The sequence below is a fragment of the Salvelinus fontinalis genome, chromosome 33 (assembly GCF_029448725.1).
Source record: "Salvelinus fontinalis isolate EN_2023a chromosome 33, ASM2944872v1, whole genome shotgun sequence".
Lineage (NCBI taxonomy): Eukaryota > Metazoa > Chordata > Actinopteri > Salmoniformes > Salmonidae > Salvelinus > Salvelinus fontinalis.
Window position 1 is genome coordinate 16,806,937 of NC_074697.1, and position 15,441 is coordinate 16,822,377.

Below are 15,441 nucleotides of genomic sequence, written 5' to 3' on the forward strand. Positions count from 1 at the left end.
TGTACCCCCCCACACTGACCCCCTGTATAAAGCCTCATTACTAACCTGTACCCCCTGTATATAGTCTCATTACTAACCTGTACCCCCTGTATATAGTCGCATTACTAACCTGTACCCCTGTATATAGTCTCATTACTAACCTGTAACCCCCGGTATAAAGCCTCATTACTAACCTGTATCCCTGTATAAAGCCTCATTACTAACCTGTACACCCCCACACTGACTCGGTACCCCCTGTATAAAGCATCATTACTAACCTGTACCCCCTGTATAAAGCCTCATTACTAACCTGTATCCCTGTATAAAGCCTCATTACTAACCTGTACCCCCCCACACTGACCCCCTGTATATAGCCTCATTACTAACCTGTACCCCCCCCACACTGACCCCCTGTATATAGTCTCATTACTAACCTGTACCCCTCCACACTGACTCGTTACCCCCTGTATAAAGCCTCATTACTAACCTGTACCCCCCCACACTGACTCGTTACCCCCTGTATAAAGCCTCATTACTAACCTGTACCCCCCCACACTGACCCCCTGTATATAGCCTCATTACTAACCTGTACCCCCCCACACTGACCCCCTGTATATAGTCTCATTACTAACCTGTACCCCCCCACACTGACCCCCTGTATATAGTCTCATTACTAACCTGTACCCCCCCACACTGACCCCCTGTATAAAGCATCATTACTAACCTGTACCCCCTGTATATAGTCTCATTACTAACCTGTACCCCTGTATATAGTCTCATTACTAACCTGTACCCCCCCCACACTGACCCCCTGTATAAAGCCTCATTACTAACCTGTACCCCCCAACACTGACTCAGTACCCCCTGTATAAAACCTCATTACTAACCTGTACCCCCTGTATATAGCCTCATTACTAATCTGTATCCCCCCACACTGACTCGGTACCCCCTGTATAAAGCCTCATTACTAACCTGTACCCCCCCACACTGACTCGGTACCCCCTGTATAAAGCCTCATTACTAACCTGTACCCCCCCACACTGACCCCCTGTATATAGCCTCATTACTAACCTGTATCCCCCCACACTGACCCCCTGTATTAGCCTCATTACTAACCTGTATCCCCCCACACTGACCCCCTGTATAAAGCCTCATTACTAACCTGTACCCCCCCACACTGACTCGGTACCCCCTGTATAAAGCCTCATTACTAACCTGTACCCCCTGTATAAAGCCTCATTACTAACCTGTACCCCCTGTATAAAGCCTCATTACTAACCTGTACCCCCCACACTGACTCGGTACCCCCTGTATAAAGCCTCATTACTAACCTGTACCCCCTGTATATAGTCTCATTACTAACCTGTACCCCTGTATATAGTCTCATTACTAACCTGTACCCCCCCACACTGACCCCCTGTATAAAGCATCATTACTAACCTGTACCCCCCCACACTGACCCCCTGTATATAGCCTCATTACTAACCTGTACCCCTGTATATAGTGTCATTACTAACCTGTACCCCCCCCACACTGACTCGGTACCCCCTGTATAAAGCCTCATTACTAACCTGTATCCCCCCACACTGACCCCCTGTATAAAGCCTCATTACTAACCTGTACCCCCTGTATAAAGCCTCATTACTAACCTGTACCCCTGTATATAGTGTCATTACTAACCTGTACCCCCCCACACTGACTCGGTACCCCCTGTATAAAGCATCATTACTAACCTGTACCCCCCCACACTGACCCCCCTGTATAAAGCTTCATTACTAACCTGTACCCCCTGTATAAAGCCTCATTACTAACCTGTACCCCTGTATATAGTGTCATTACTAACCTGTACCCCCCCACACTGACCCCCTATATATAGCCTCATTACTAACCTGTACCCCCCCACACTGACCCCCTATATATAGCCTCATTACTAACCTGTATCCCCCCACACTGACTCGGTACCCCCTGTATAAAGCCTCATTACTAACCTGTACCCCCCCACACTGACCCCCTATATATAGCCTCATTACTAACCTGTACCCCTGTATATAGTGTCATTACTAACCTGTACCCCCCCCACACTGACTCGGTACCCCCTGTATAAAGCCTCATTACTAACCTGTATCCCCCCACACTGACCCCCTGTATAAAGCCTCATTACTAACCTGTAGCCCCTGTATAAAGCCTCATTACTAACCTGTACCCCTGTATATAGTGTCATTACTAACCTGTACCCCCCCACACTGACCCCCTATATATAGCCTCATTACTAACCTGTATCCCCCCACACTGACCCCCTATATATAGCCTCATTACTAACCTGTACCCCCCCACACTGACCCCCTATATATAGCCTCATTACTAACCTGTATCCCCCCACACTGACCCCCTGTATAAAGCCTCATTACTAACCTGTATCCCCCCACACTGACTCGGTACCCCCTGTATAAAGCCTCATTACTAACCTGTATCCCCCCACACTGACTCGGTACCCCCTGTATATAGTCTCATTACTAACCTGTACCCCCTGTATATAGTCTCATTACTAACCTGTACCCCCTGTATATAGTGTCATTACTAACCTGTACCCCCCCACACTGACCCCCTGTATATAGCCTCATTACTAACCTGTACCCCCTGTATAAAGCCTCATTACTAACCTGTACCCCCCACACTGACTCGGTACCCCCTGTATAAAGCCTCATTACTAACCTGTACCCCTGTATATAGTGTCATTACTAACCTGTACCCCCCACACTGACTCGGTACCCCCTGTATAAAGCCTCATTACTAACCTGTACCCCTGTATATAGTGTCATTACTAACCTGTACCCCCCCACACTGACCCCCTATATATAGCCTCATTACTAACCTGTACCCCCTGTATATAGTGTCATTACTAACCTGTACCCCCCACACTGACTCGGTACCCCCTGTATAAAGCCTCATTACTAACCTGTACCCCCCCACACTGACTCGGTACCCCCTGTATATAGCCTCATTACTAACCTGTACCCCTGTATATAGTGTCATTACTAACCTGTACCCCCCCACACTGACCCCCTGTATAAAGCCTTGTTATTTTATTATGCTACTTTTTATTCAAATGTTTTACTTTTTTACTTTCTCAACTTTCTTTCTTTCTCTGCACTTTTGGCTAAGGGCTTGTAAGTAATCATTTCACGGTAAGGACCTGTTGTATTCGGCGCAGATGACAAATAAAATAGGATTTGATTGGTTTCATTTGTTGGATAATTAAAACATTCTCAGATGGTTAAGATATATATTGGTCAACAGCCACAGCATTAATCAGCATCAAGGAAGCTTCCCCTCTTACTACAGCGCGTTGGGCATCTGGAAAGGTGCTATATAAATTAATTAATTAAATATAAAAAAACATTTAAACGATTAAAAGATATTGGTGGGTGGTTCCAAAATAAGTCAGTGACTTTATGCCGTTGTTGTCTTCAGTCAGGACTGATAAACATCAGTTGGGTCAGGATGCTCACCTGCAGCACAGGTGGAATGTCCTCTCCGGCCGTCCTTCTGACTCGGACTTGACGTGGACGATCTCACACACGGCAGAGCCCTCTCCGTCTGCATGGTGCGCGCGCACACACACACACACACACACACACACACACACACACAGTTATAACCTCACGTACAGAACAACTCATTTGTAGTCACTGACTATCTTTATCTCACTCCATCATGTCTATTCAGACTGAGAACATTACAAAGAACAGCATGTCTATTCAGACTGAGAACATTACAAAGAACATCATGTCTATTCAGACTGAGAACATTACAAAGAACATCATGTCTATTCAGACTGAGAACATTACAAAGAACATCAGGTCTATTCAGACTGAGAACATTACAAAGAACATCAGGTCTATTCAGACTGAGAACATTACAAAGAACATCATGTCTATTCAGACAGAGAAGAACATTACAAAGAACATCATGTCTATTCAGACTGAGAACATTACAAAGAACATCAGGTCTATTCAGACTGAGAACATTACAAAGAACATCATGTCTATTCAGACAGAGAAGAACATTACAAAGAACATCAGGTCTATTCAGACTGAGAACATTACAAAGAACATCATGTCTATTCAGACAGAGAAGAACATTACAAAGAACATCATGTCTATTCAGACAGAGAACATTACAAAGAACATCATGTCTATTCAGACAGAGAAGAACCTTACAAAGAACATAATGTTGGTACTCAGACAGAGAAGAACATTACAAAGAACATCATGTCTATTCAGACTGAGAACATTACAAAGAACATCATGTCTATTCAGACAGAGAAGAACCTTACAAAGAACATAATGTTGGTACTCAGACAGAGAAGAACATTACAAAGAACATCATGTCTATTCAGACAGAGAAGAACATTACAAAGAACATCAGGTCTATTCAGACAGAGAAGAACATTACAAAGAACATCATGTCTATTCAGATAGAGAAGAACATTACAAAGAACATCAGGTCTATTCAGACAGAGAAGAACATTACAAAGAACATCATGTCTATTCAGACAGAGAAGAACATTACAAAGAACATCATGTCTATTCAGATAGAGAAGAACATTACAAAGAACATCATGTCTATTCAGACAGAGAAGAACATTACAAAGAACATCATGTCTATTCAGATAGAGAAGAACATTACAAAGAACATCATGTCTATTCAGACAGAGAAGAACATTACAAAGAACATCAGGTCTATTCAGACAGAGAAGAACATTACAAAGAACATCATGTCTATTCAGACAGAGAAGAACATTACAAAGAACATCATGTCTATTCAGACAGAGAAGAACATTACAAAGAACATCATGTCTATTCAGACAGAGAAGAACATTACAAAGAACATCATGTCTATTCAGACAGAGAAGAACATTACAAAGAACATCAGGTCTATACAGACAGAGAAGAACATTACAAAGAACATCATGTCTATTCAGAGAGTGAAGAACATTACAAAGAACATCATGTCTATTCAGACAGAGAAGAACATTACAAAGTCAATACAGGAATGTTTGAGTCTTTAGAGTGTCACTCAAGCCTCTGCCAAATGACTCAAAAAATGCATTAATAAACTAAATGTATTTCAGGATTCATCAGCATGGCTGAGTGTACTGTACCTTGGTTATAGAGGGCTATATATTGAACTGTACCTTGGTTATTGAGAGCTCTATATTGAACTGTACCTTGGTTATTGAGAGCTCTATATTGAACTGTACCTTGGTTATTGAGGGCTCTATACTGTACCTTGGTTATTGAGGGCTCTATACTGTACCTTGGTTATTGAGGGCTCTATACCGTACCTTGGTTATTGAGGGCTCTATACTGTACCTTGGTTATTGAGGGCTCTGTACTGTACCTTGGTTATTGAGGGCTCTGTACTGTACCTTGGTTATTGAGGGCTCTATATTAAACTGTACCTTGGTTATTGAGGGCACTATACTGTACCTTGGTTATAGAGGGCTCTGTAATGTACTTTGGTTATTGAGGGCTCTGTACTGTACCTTGGTTATTGAGGGCTCTGTACTGTACCTTGGTTATTGAGGGCTCTGTACTGTACTTTGGTTATTGAGGGCTCTGTACTGTACTTTGGTTATTGAGGGCTCTATACTGTACCTTGGTTATTGAGGGCTCTATATTAAACTGTACCTTGGTTATTGAGGGCTCTGTACTGTACCTTGGTTATTGAGGGCTCTATATTAAACTGTACCTTGGTTACTGAGGGCTCTATACTGTACCTTGGTTATTGAGGGCTCTATACTGTACCTTGGTTATTGAGGGCTCTGTACCGTTCCTTGTTTATTGAGGGCTCTGTACTGTATCTTGGTTATTGAGGGCTCTATACTGTACCTTGGTTATTGAGGGCTCTATACTGTACCTTGGTTATTGAGGGCTCTATACTGTACCTTGGTTATTGAGGGCTCTATACTGTACCTTGGTTATTGAGGGCTCTATACTGTACCTTGGTTATTGAGGGCTCTGTACCGTACCTTGTTTATTGAGGGCTCTGTACTGTAACTTGGTTATTGAGGGCTCTATATTAAACTGTACCTTGGTTATTGAGGGCACTATACTGTACCTTGGTTATTGAGGGCTCTATACTGTACATTGGTTAATGAGGGCTCTATATTGACCTGTACGTTGATTATTGAGGGCTCTATACTAAACTGTACCTTGATTATTGAGGGCTCTATACTAAACTGTACCTTGGTTATTGAGGGCTCTGTAATGTACCTTGGTTATTGAGGGCTCTATACTGTACCTTGGTTATTGAGGGCTCTGTACTGTACCTTGGTTATTGAGGGCTCTGTACTGTACCTTGGTTGTTGAGGGCTCTATATTAAACTGTACCTTGGTTATTGAGGGCACTATACTGTACCTTGGTTATAGAGGGCTCTGTACTGCACCTTGGTTATTGAGGGCTCTATATTAAACTGTACCTTGGTTATTGAGGGCTCTGTACTGTACCTTGGTTATTGAGGGCTCTATACTGTACATTGGTTAATGAGGGCTCTATATTGAACTGTACCTTGATTATTGAGGGCTCTATACTAAACTGTACCTTGGTTATTGAGGGCTCTGTACTGTACCTTGGTTATTGAGGGCTCTATATTAAACTGTACCTTGGTTATTGAGGGCTCTGTACTGTACCTTGGTTATTGAGGGCTCTATACTGTACATTGGTTATTGAGGGCTCTGTACTGTACCTTGGTTATTGAGGGCTCTATACTGTACCTTGGTTATTGAGGGCTCTATACTGTACATTGGTTAATGAGGGCTCTATATTGTACTGTACCTTGATTATTGAGGGCTCTGTACTGTACCTTGGTTATTGAGGGCTCTATACTGTACCTTGGTTAATGAGGGCTCTATATTGAACTGTACCTTGATTATTGAGGGCTCTGTACTGTACATTGGTTATTGAGGGCTCTATATTGTACTGTACCTTGATTATTGAGGGCTCTGTACTGTACCTTGGTTATTGAGGGCTCTGTACTGTATCTTGGTTATTGAGGGCTCTATATTAAACTGTACCTTGATTACTGAGGGCTCTGTACTGTACCTTGGTTATTGAGGGCTCTATATTGAACTGTACCTTGATTATTGAGGGCTCTATACTAAACTGTACCTTGGTTATTGAGGGCTCTATACTGTACCTTGGTTATTGAGGGCTCTATACTGTAACTTGGTTATTGAGGGCTCTGTACTGTAACTTGGTTAATGAGGGCTCTATATTGAACTGTACCTTGATTATTGAGGGCTCTAAACTGTACCTTGGTTATTGAGGGGTCTATACTGTACCTTGGTTATTGAGGGCTCTATACTGTACCTTGGTTATTGAGGGCTCTATACTAAACTGTACCTTGGTTATTGAGGGCTCTATATTAAACTGTACCTTGGTTATTGAGGGCTCTGTACTGTACCTTGGTTATTGAGGGGTCTGTACTGTATCTTGGTTATTGAGGGCTCTATACTGTACCTTGGTTGTTGAGGGCTCTGTACTGTACCTTGGTTATAGAGGGCTCTGTACTGTACCTTGGTTATTGAGGGGTCTGTACTGTATCTTGGTTATTGAGGGCTCTATACTGTACCTTGGTTATTGAGGGCTCTATACTGTACCTTGGTTATTGAGGGCTCTATACTGTACCTTGGTTATTGAGGGCTCTATACTGTACCTTGGTTATTGAGGGCTCTATACTAAACTGTACCTTGGTTATTGAGGGCTCTATATTAAACTGTACCTTGGTTATTGAGGGGTCTATACTGTACCTTGGTTATTGAGGGCTCTAAACTGTACCTTGGTTATTGAGGGCTCTATACTAAACTGTACCTTGGTTATTGAGGGCTCTATATTAAACTGTACCTTGGTTATTGAGGGCTCTGTACTGTACCTTGGTTATTGAGGGGTCTGTACTGTATCTTGGTTATTGAGGGCTCTATACTGTACCTTGGTTGTTGAGGGCTCTGTACTGTACCTTGGTTATAGAGGGCTCTGTACTGTACCTTGGTTATTGAGGGGTCTGTACTGTATCTTGGTTATTGAGGGCTCTATACTGTACCTTGGTTATTGAGGGCTCTATACTGTACCTTGGTTATTGAGGGCTCTATACTGTACCTTGGTTATTGAGGGCTCTATACTGTACCTTGGTTATTGAGGGCTCTATACTGTACCTTGGTTAATGAGGGCTCTGTACTGCACCTTGGTTATTGAGGGCTCTATACTGCACCTTGGTTATTGAGGGCTCTATACTGTACCTTGGTTATTGAGGGCTCTATACTGTACCTTGGTTATTGAGGGCTCTGTACTGTACCTTGGTTATTGAGGGCTCTGTACTGTACCTTGGTTATTGAGGGCTCTGTACTGTACCTTGGTTATTGAGGGCTCTACACTGTACCTTGGTTATTGAGGGCTCTGTACTGTACCTTGGTTATTGAGGGCTCTATACTAAACTGTACCTTGATTATTGAGGGCTCTATACTGTAACTTGGTTATTGAGGGCTCTGTACTGTACCTTGATTATTGAGGGCTCTATACTGTACCTTGTTTATTGAGGGCTCTATATTGAACTGTACCTTGATTATTGAGGGCTCTATACTGTACCTTGGTTATTGAGGGCTCTATATTAAACTGTACCTTGGTTATTGAGGGCTCTATATTAAACTGTACCTTGGTTATTGAGGGCTCTGTACTGTACCTTGGTTATTGAGGGCTCTATACTGTACCTTGTTTATTGAGGGCTCTATATTAAACTGTACCTTGGTTATTGAGGGCTCTATATTAAACTGTACCTTGATTATTGAGGGCTCTATACTGTACCTTGGTTATTGAGGGCTCTGTACTGTACCTTGGTTATTGAGGGCTCTGTACTGTACCTTGGTTATTGAGGGCTCTGTACTGTACTTTGGTTATTGAGGGCTCTATATTAAACTGTACCTTGATTATTGAGGGCTCTGTACTGTACCTTGGTTATTGAGGGCTCTGTACTGTACCTTGGTTATTGAGGGCTCTATACTGTACCTTGGTTATTGAGGGCTCTGTACTGTACCTTGGTTATTGAGGGCTCTGTACTCTACCTTGGTTGTTGAGGGCTCGGACTTGGAGGGTGTCTGTGGAGATCATGTGACGGAAGCGGAATGGGTCCTTGTCTTCAGACGAGACTGACGACACTCGATGGGAGCCACCCTGAGAGACACACAGACAGTCCTTAAATACCCCCCCAACAGACCCATACGCCCCCACCCCAACAGACACTGGACTAGGTATGGAAGGTACCACTGGACTAGGTATGGAAGGTACCACTGGACTAGGTATGGAAGGTACCACTGGACTAGGTATGGAAGGTACCACTGGACTAGATATGGAAGGTACCACTGGACTAGGTATGGAAGGTACCACTGGACTAGATATGGAAGGTACCACTGGACTAGGTATGGAAGGTACCACTGGACTAGGTATGGAAGGTACCACTGGACTAGATATGGAAGGTGCCACTGGACTAGGTATGGAAGGTACCACTGGACTAGGTATGGAAGGTACCACTGGACTAGATATGGAAGGTACCACTGGACTAGGTATGGAAGGTACCACTGGACTAGGTATGGAAGGTACCACTGGACTAGGTATGGAAGGTACCACTGGACTAGGTATGGAAGGTACCACTGGACTAGGTATGGAAGGTACCACTGACCCAGTGGACTAGATATGGAAGGTACCACTGACCCACTGGACTAGGTATGGAAGGTACCACTGGACTAGGTATGGAAGGTACCACTGGACTAGGTATGGAAGGTAACACTGGACTAGGTATGGAAGGTACCACTGGACTAGGTATGGAAGGTAACACTGGACTAGGTATGGAAGGTACCACTGGACTAGGTATGGAAGGTACCACTGGACTAGGTATGGAAGGTACCACTGGACTAGGTATGGAAGGTACCACTGGACTAGGTATGGAAGGTACCACTGGACTAGGTATGGAAGGTACCACTGGACTAGGTATGGAAGGTACCACTGGACTAGGTATGGAAGGTACCACTGACCCAGTGGACTAGGTATGGAAGGTACCACTGGACTAGATATGGAAGGTACCACTGGACTAGGTATGGAAGGTACCACTGGACTAGGTATGGAAGGTACCACTGACCCAGTGGACTAGGTATGGAAGGTACCACTGGACTAGGTATGGAAGGTACCACTGGACTAGGTATGGAAGGTACCACTGGACTAGGTATGGAAGGTACCACTGGACTAGGTATGGAAGGTACCACTGGACTAGATATGGAAGGTACCACTGGACTAGGTATGGAAGGTACCACTGGACTAGGTATGGAAGGTACCACTGGACTAGGTATGGAAGGTACCACTGGACTAGGTATGGAAGGTACCACTTGACTAGGTATGGGAGGTACCACTGGACTAGGTATGGAAGGTACCACTGGACTAGATATGGAAGGTACCACTGGACTAGGTATGGAAGGTACCACTGGACTAGGTATGGAAGGTACCACTGGACTAGGTATGGAAGGTACCACTGGACTAGGTATGGAAGGTACCACTGGACTAGATATGGAAGGTACCACTGGACTAGGTATGGAAGGTACCACTGGACTAGGTATGGAAGGTACCACTGGACTAGGTATGGAAGGTACCACTGACCCAGTGGACTAGGTATGGAAGGTACCACTGGACTAGATATGGAAGGTACCACTGGACTAGGTATGGAAGGTACCACTGGACTAGGTATGGAAGGTACCACTGACCCAGTGGACTAGGTATGGAAGGTACCACTGGACTAGGTATGGAAGGTACCACTAGACTAGGTATGGAAGGTACCACTGGACTAGGTATGGAAGGTACCACTGGACTAGGTATGGAAGGTACCACTGACCCAGTGGACTAGGTATGGAAGGTACCACTGGACTAGGTATGGAAGGTACCACTGGACTAGGTATGGAAGGTACCACTGGACTAGGTATGGAAGGTACCACTGGACTAGGTATGGAAGGTACCACTGGACTAGGTATGGAAGGTACCACTGGACTAGGTATGGAAGGTACCACTGGACTAGGTATGGAAGGTACCACTGGACTAGGTATGGAAGGTACCACTGGACTAGGTATGGAAGGTACCACTGGACTAGGTATGGAAGGTACCACTGGACTAGGTATGGAAGGTACCACTGGACTAGGTATGGAAGGTACCACTGGACTAGGTATGGAAGGTACCACTGGACTAGATATGGAAGGTACCACTGGACTAGGTATGGAAGGTACCACTGGACTAGGTATGGAAGGTACCACTGGACTAGGTATGGAAGGTACCACTGGACTAGGTATGGAAGGTACCACTGGACTAGGTATGGAAGGTACCACTGGACTAGGTATGGAAGGTACCACTGGACTAGGTATGGAAGGTACCACTGGACTAGGTATGGAAGGTACCACTGGACTAGCTATGGAAGGTACCACTGGACTAGATATGGAAGGTACCACTGGACTAGGTATGGAAGGTACCACTGGACTAGGTATGGAAGGTACCACTGGACTAGATATGGAAGGTACCACTGGACTAGGTATGGAAGGTACCACTGGACTAGGTATGGAAGGTACCACTGGACTAGGTATGGAAGGTACCACTGGACTAGGTATGGAAGGTACCACTGGACTAGGTATGGAAGGTACCACTGGACTAGGTATGGAAGGTACCACTGGACTAGGTATGGAAGGTACCACTGGACTAGGTATGGAAGGTACCACTGGACTAGGTATGGAAGGTACCACTGGACTAGGTATGGAAGGTACCACTGGACTAGGTATGGAAGGTACCACTGGACTAGATATGGAAGGTACCACTGGACTAGGTATGGAAGGTACCACTGGACTAGGTATGGAAGGTACCACTGGACTAGGTATGGAAGGTACCACTGGACTAGGTATGGAAGGTACCACTGGACTAGGTATGGAAGGTACCACTGGACTAGGTATGGAAGGTACCACTGGACTAGGTATGGAAGGTACCACTGGACTAGGTATGGAAGGTACCACTGGACTAGGTATGGAAGGTACCACTGGACTAGATATGGAAGGTACCACTGGACTAGGTATGGAAGGTACCACTGGACTAGGTATGGAAGGTACCACTGGACTAGATATGGAAGGTACCACTGGACTAGGTATGGAAGGTACCACTGGACTAGGTATGGAAGGTACCACTGGACTAGGTATGGAAGGTACCACTGGACTAGGTATGGAAGGTACCACTGGACTAGGTATGGAAGGTACCACTGGACTAGGTATGGAAGGTACCACTGGACTAGGTATGGAAGGTACCACTGGACTAGGTATGGAAGGTACCACTGGACTAGGTATGGAAGGTACCACTGACCCACTGGACTAGGTATGGAAGGTATCACTGGACTAGGTATGGAAGGTACCACTGGACTAGGTATGGAAGGTACCACTGGACTAGGTATGGAAGGTACCACTGGACTAGGTATGGAAGGTACCACTGGACTAGGTATGGAAGGTACCACTGGACTAGGTATGGAAGGTACCACTGGACTAGGTATGGAAGGTACCACTGGACTAGGTATGGAAGGTACCACTGGACTAGGTATGGAAGGGGTGCGTCAACAAAGCCAAATAAAGTAGAACCACTTGATGGGACATGGAATATCACTGGTTAGGATTCAGAGAAACTATGGTTGAACGTTTGGTTGTGTTAAGAGATGGAACGTACCATTTTCTTCTTCTGCTTGGATCCATCCTTACACACAAACACCACGGCTGTTCTGAAGACTGAGCCATGAACAGGGGGATGAAAAAGGGGTTAGCAGAAAGATTTCAGTGTCTATGTAATACGTTTCAAATACATGAATAAACTACCATAATCCAGTATTATGTTAATTGGAGTGATCAGGCTTAGCACACAGTCCCAAATGGGATGTGGTCAAAAATAGTGCACTATAACAGGAATAGGGGACACAGTCTATGTCATTAGACAGAGTGGTACATGTATCCTTATGTAACAGACAGCCAGCTTCAGAGTGATCTGGAGAAGGTTCTAAGTAGCTTTGTCCTGTTCTAGAACTAGAACCCCATTAGCTACATGGTTCTGAGAGCTACATGGTTCTGCGAAAGCCATATCAGATGCACACTAGGTATTGTCCTTAACGTACTGAATGCAGCCAGTTGGGGGTCTTTCTTCCATTTGCCCAGGGAGGAGGGAGGGTTGATCCAGGCTACGCTGGTGTGGAGCAGCAAGTCACCCATCGACAGATCAGCAACCTAGAACACACAACACAGCCATGTTACAACACAGCCATGTTACACCACAGCCATGTTACACCACAGCCATGTTACAGCACAGCCATGTTACACCACAACCATGTTACACCCATGTTACACCACAGCCATGTTACACCACAGCCATGTTACACCACAGCCATGTTACAACACAGCCATGTTACAACACAACCATGTTACAACACAACCATGTTACAACCATGTTACAACACAACCATGTTACAACACACCCACGTTACAACACAGCCATGTTACAAAACAACCATGTTACAACACAACCATGTTACAACACAGCCATGTTACAACAGCCACGTTACAACACAGCCATGTTACACCCATGTTACAACACACCCATGTTACAACACACCCACGTTACAACACACCCACGTTACAACACAACCACGTTACAACGCAGCCATGTTACACCACAACCATGTTACACCACAACCATGTTACAACCATGTTACAGCACAACCATGTTACACCACAACCATGTTACACCACAACCATGTTACAACCATGTTACAGCAGAACCATGTTACAGCACAACCATGTTACAACACAGCCATGTTACACCCATGTTACAACACAGCCATGTTACACCCATGTTACAACACAGCCATGTTACAGCAGAACCATGTTACAGCACAACCATGTTACAACACAACAATATTACAACCATGTTACAACACAGCCATGTTACAACACAGCCATGTTACAACACAATCATGTTACAACACAGCCATGTTACACCACAGCCATGTTACACCACAACCATGTTACACCACAGCCATGTTACAACCATGTTACAGCACAACCATGTTACAGCACAACCATGTAACAACACAGCCATGTTACAACACAGCCATGTTACAACACAGCCATGTTACAACACAGCCATGTTACAGCACAACCATGTTACAACACAGCCATGTTACAACACAGCCATGTTACAACACAGCCATGTTACAACACAACCATGTTACAACACAGCCATGTTACACCCATGTTACAACACAGCCATGTTACAGCACAACCATGTTACAGCACAACCATGTTACAGCACAGCCATGTTACAACACAGCCATGTTACACCCATGTTACAACACAGCCATGTTACAGCACAACCATGTTACAGCACAACCATGTTACACCACAGCCATGTTACACCCATGTTACAACACAGCCATGTTACAACACAACCATGTTACAACACAGCCATGTTACACCCATGTTACAACACAGCCATGTTACACCCATGGTACAACACAGCCATGTTACAACACAGCCATGTTACAACACAGCCATGTTACACCCATGTTACAACACAGCCATGTTACAACACAGCCATGTTACAACACAGCCATGTTACAACACAGCCATGTTACAACACAACCATGTTACAACACAGCCATGTTACAGCACAACCATGTTACAACACAGCCATGTTACAACACAGCCATGTTACAACACAGCCATGTTACAACACAGCCATGTTACAACACAACCATGTTACAACACAGCCATGTTACACCCATGTTACAACACAGCCATGTTACAGCACAACCATGTTACAGCACAACCATGTTACAGCACAGCCATGTTACAACACAGCCATGTTACACCCATGTTACAACACAGCCATGTTACACCCATGTTACAACACAGCCATGTTACAGCAGAACCATGTTACAGCACAACCATGTTACAACACAACAATATTACAACCATGTTACAACACAGCCATGTTACAACACAGCCATGTTACAACACAATCATGTTACAACACAGCCATGTTACACCACAGCCATGTTACACCACAACCATGTTACACCACAGCCATGTTACAACCATGTTACAGCACAACCATGTTACAGCACAACCATGTAACAACACAGCCATGTTACAACACAGCCATGTTACAACACAACCATGTTACAACACAGCCATGTTACAGCACAACCATGTTACAACACAGCCATGTTACAACACAGCCATGTTACAACACAGCCATGTTACAACACAACCATGTTACAACACAGCCATGTTACACCCATGTTACAACACAGCCATGTTACAGCACAACCATGTTACAGCACAACCATGTTACAGC

The 15,441-nt window shown here is 44.5% G+C and overlaps 1 protein-coding gene across 4 annotated transcripts in view; it reads right to left on the reverse strand.

Annotated features, from left to right (window-relative positions):
* Positions 1-15,441, reverse strand: part of LOC129831770 (rho guanine nucleotide exchange factor TIAM1-like) — an 86,822-nt gene that overhangs the window by 13,801 nt on the left and 57,580 nt on the right. For all 4 annotated transcript variants that reach the window (XM_055895203.1, XM_055895204.1, XM_055895205.1 and 1 more), the window contains 4 exons: positions 13,202-13,310; positions 12,763-12,821; positions 9,099-9,207; positions 3,489-3,576 (listed from right to left, as the gene is read on the reverse strand). In XM_055895203.1, the coding sequence (XP_055751178.1) occupies positions 3,489-3,576; positions 9,099-9,207; positions 12,763-12,821; positions 13,202-13,310 (365 nt within the window). The remainder of the gene's footprint in view (positions 1-3,488; positions 3,577-9,098; positions 9,208-12,762; positions 12,822-13,201; positions 13,311-15,441) is intronic.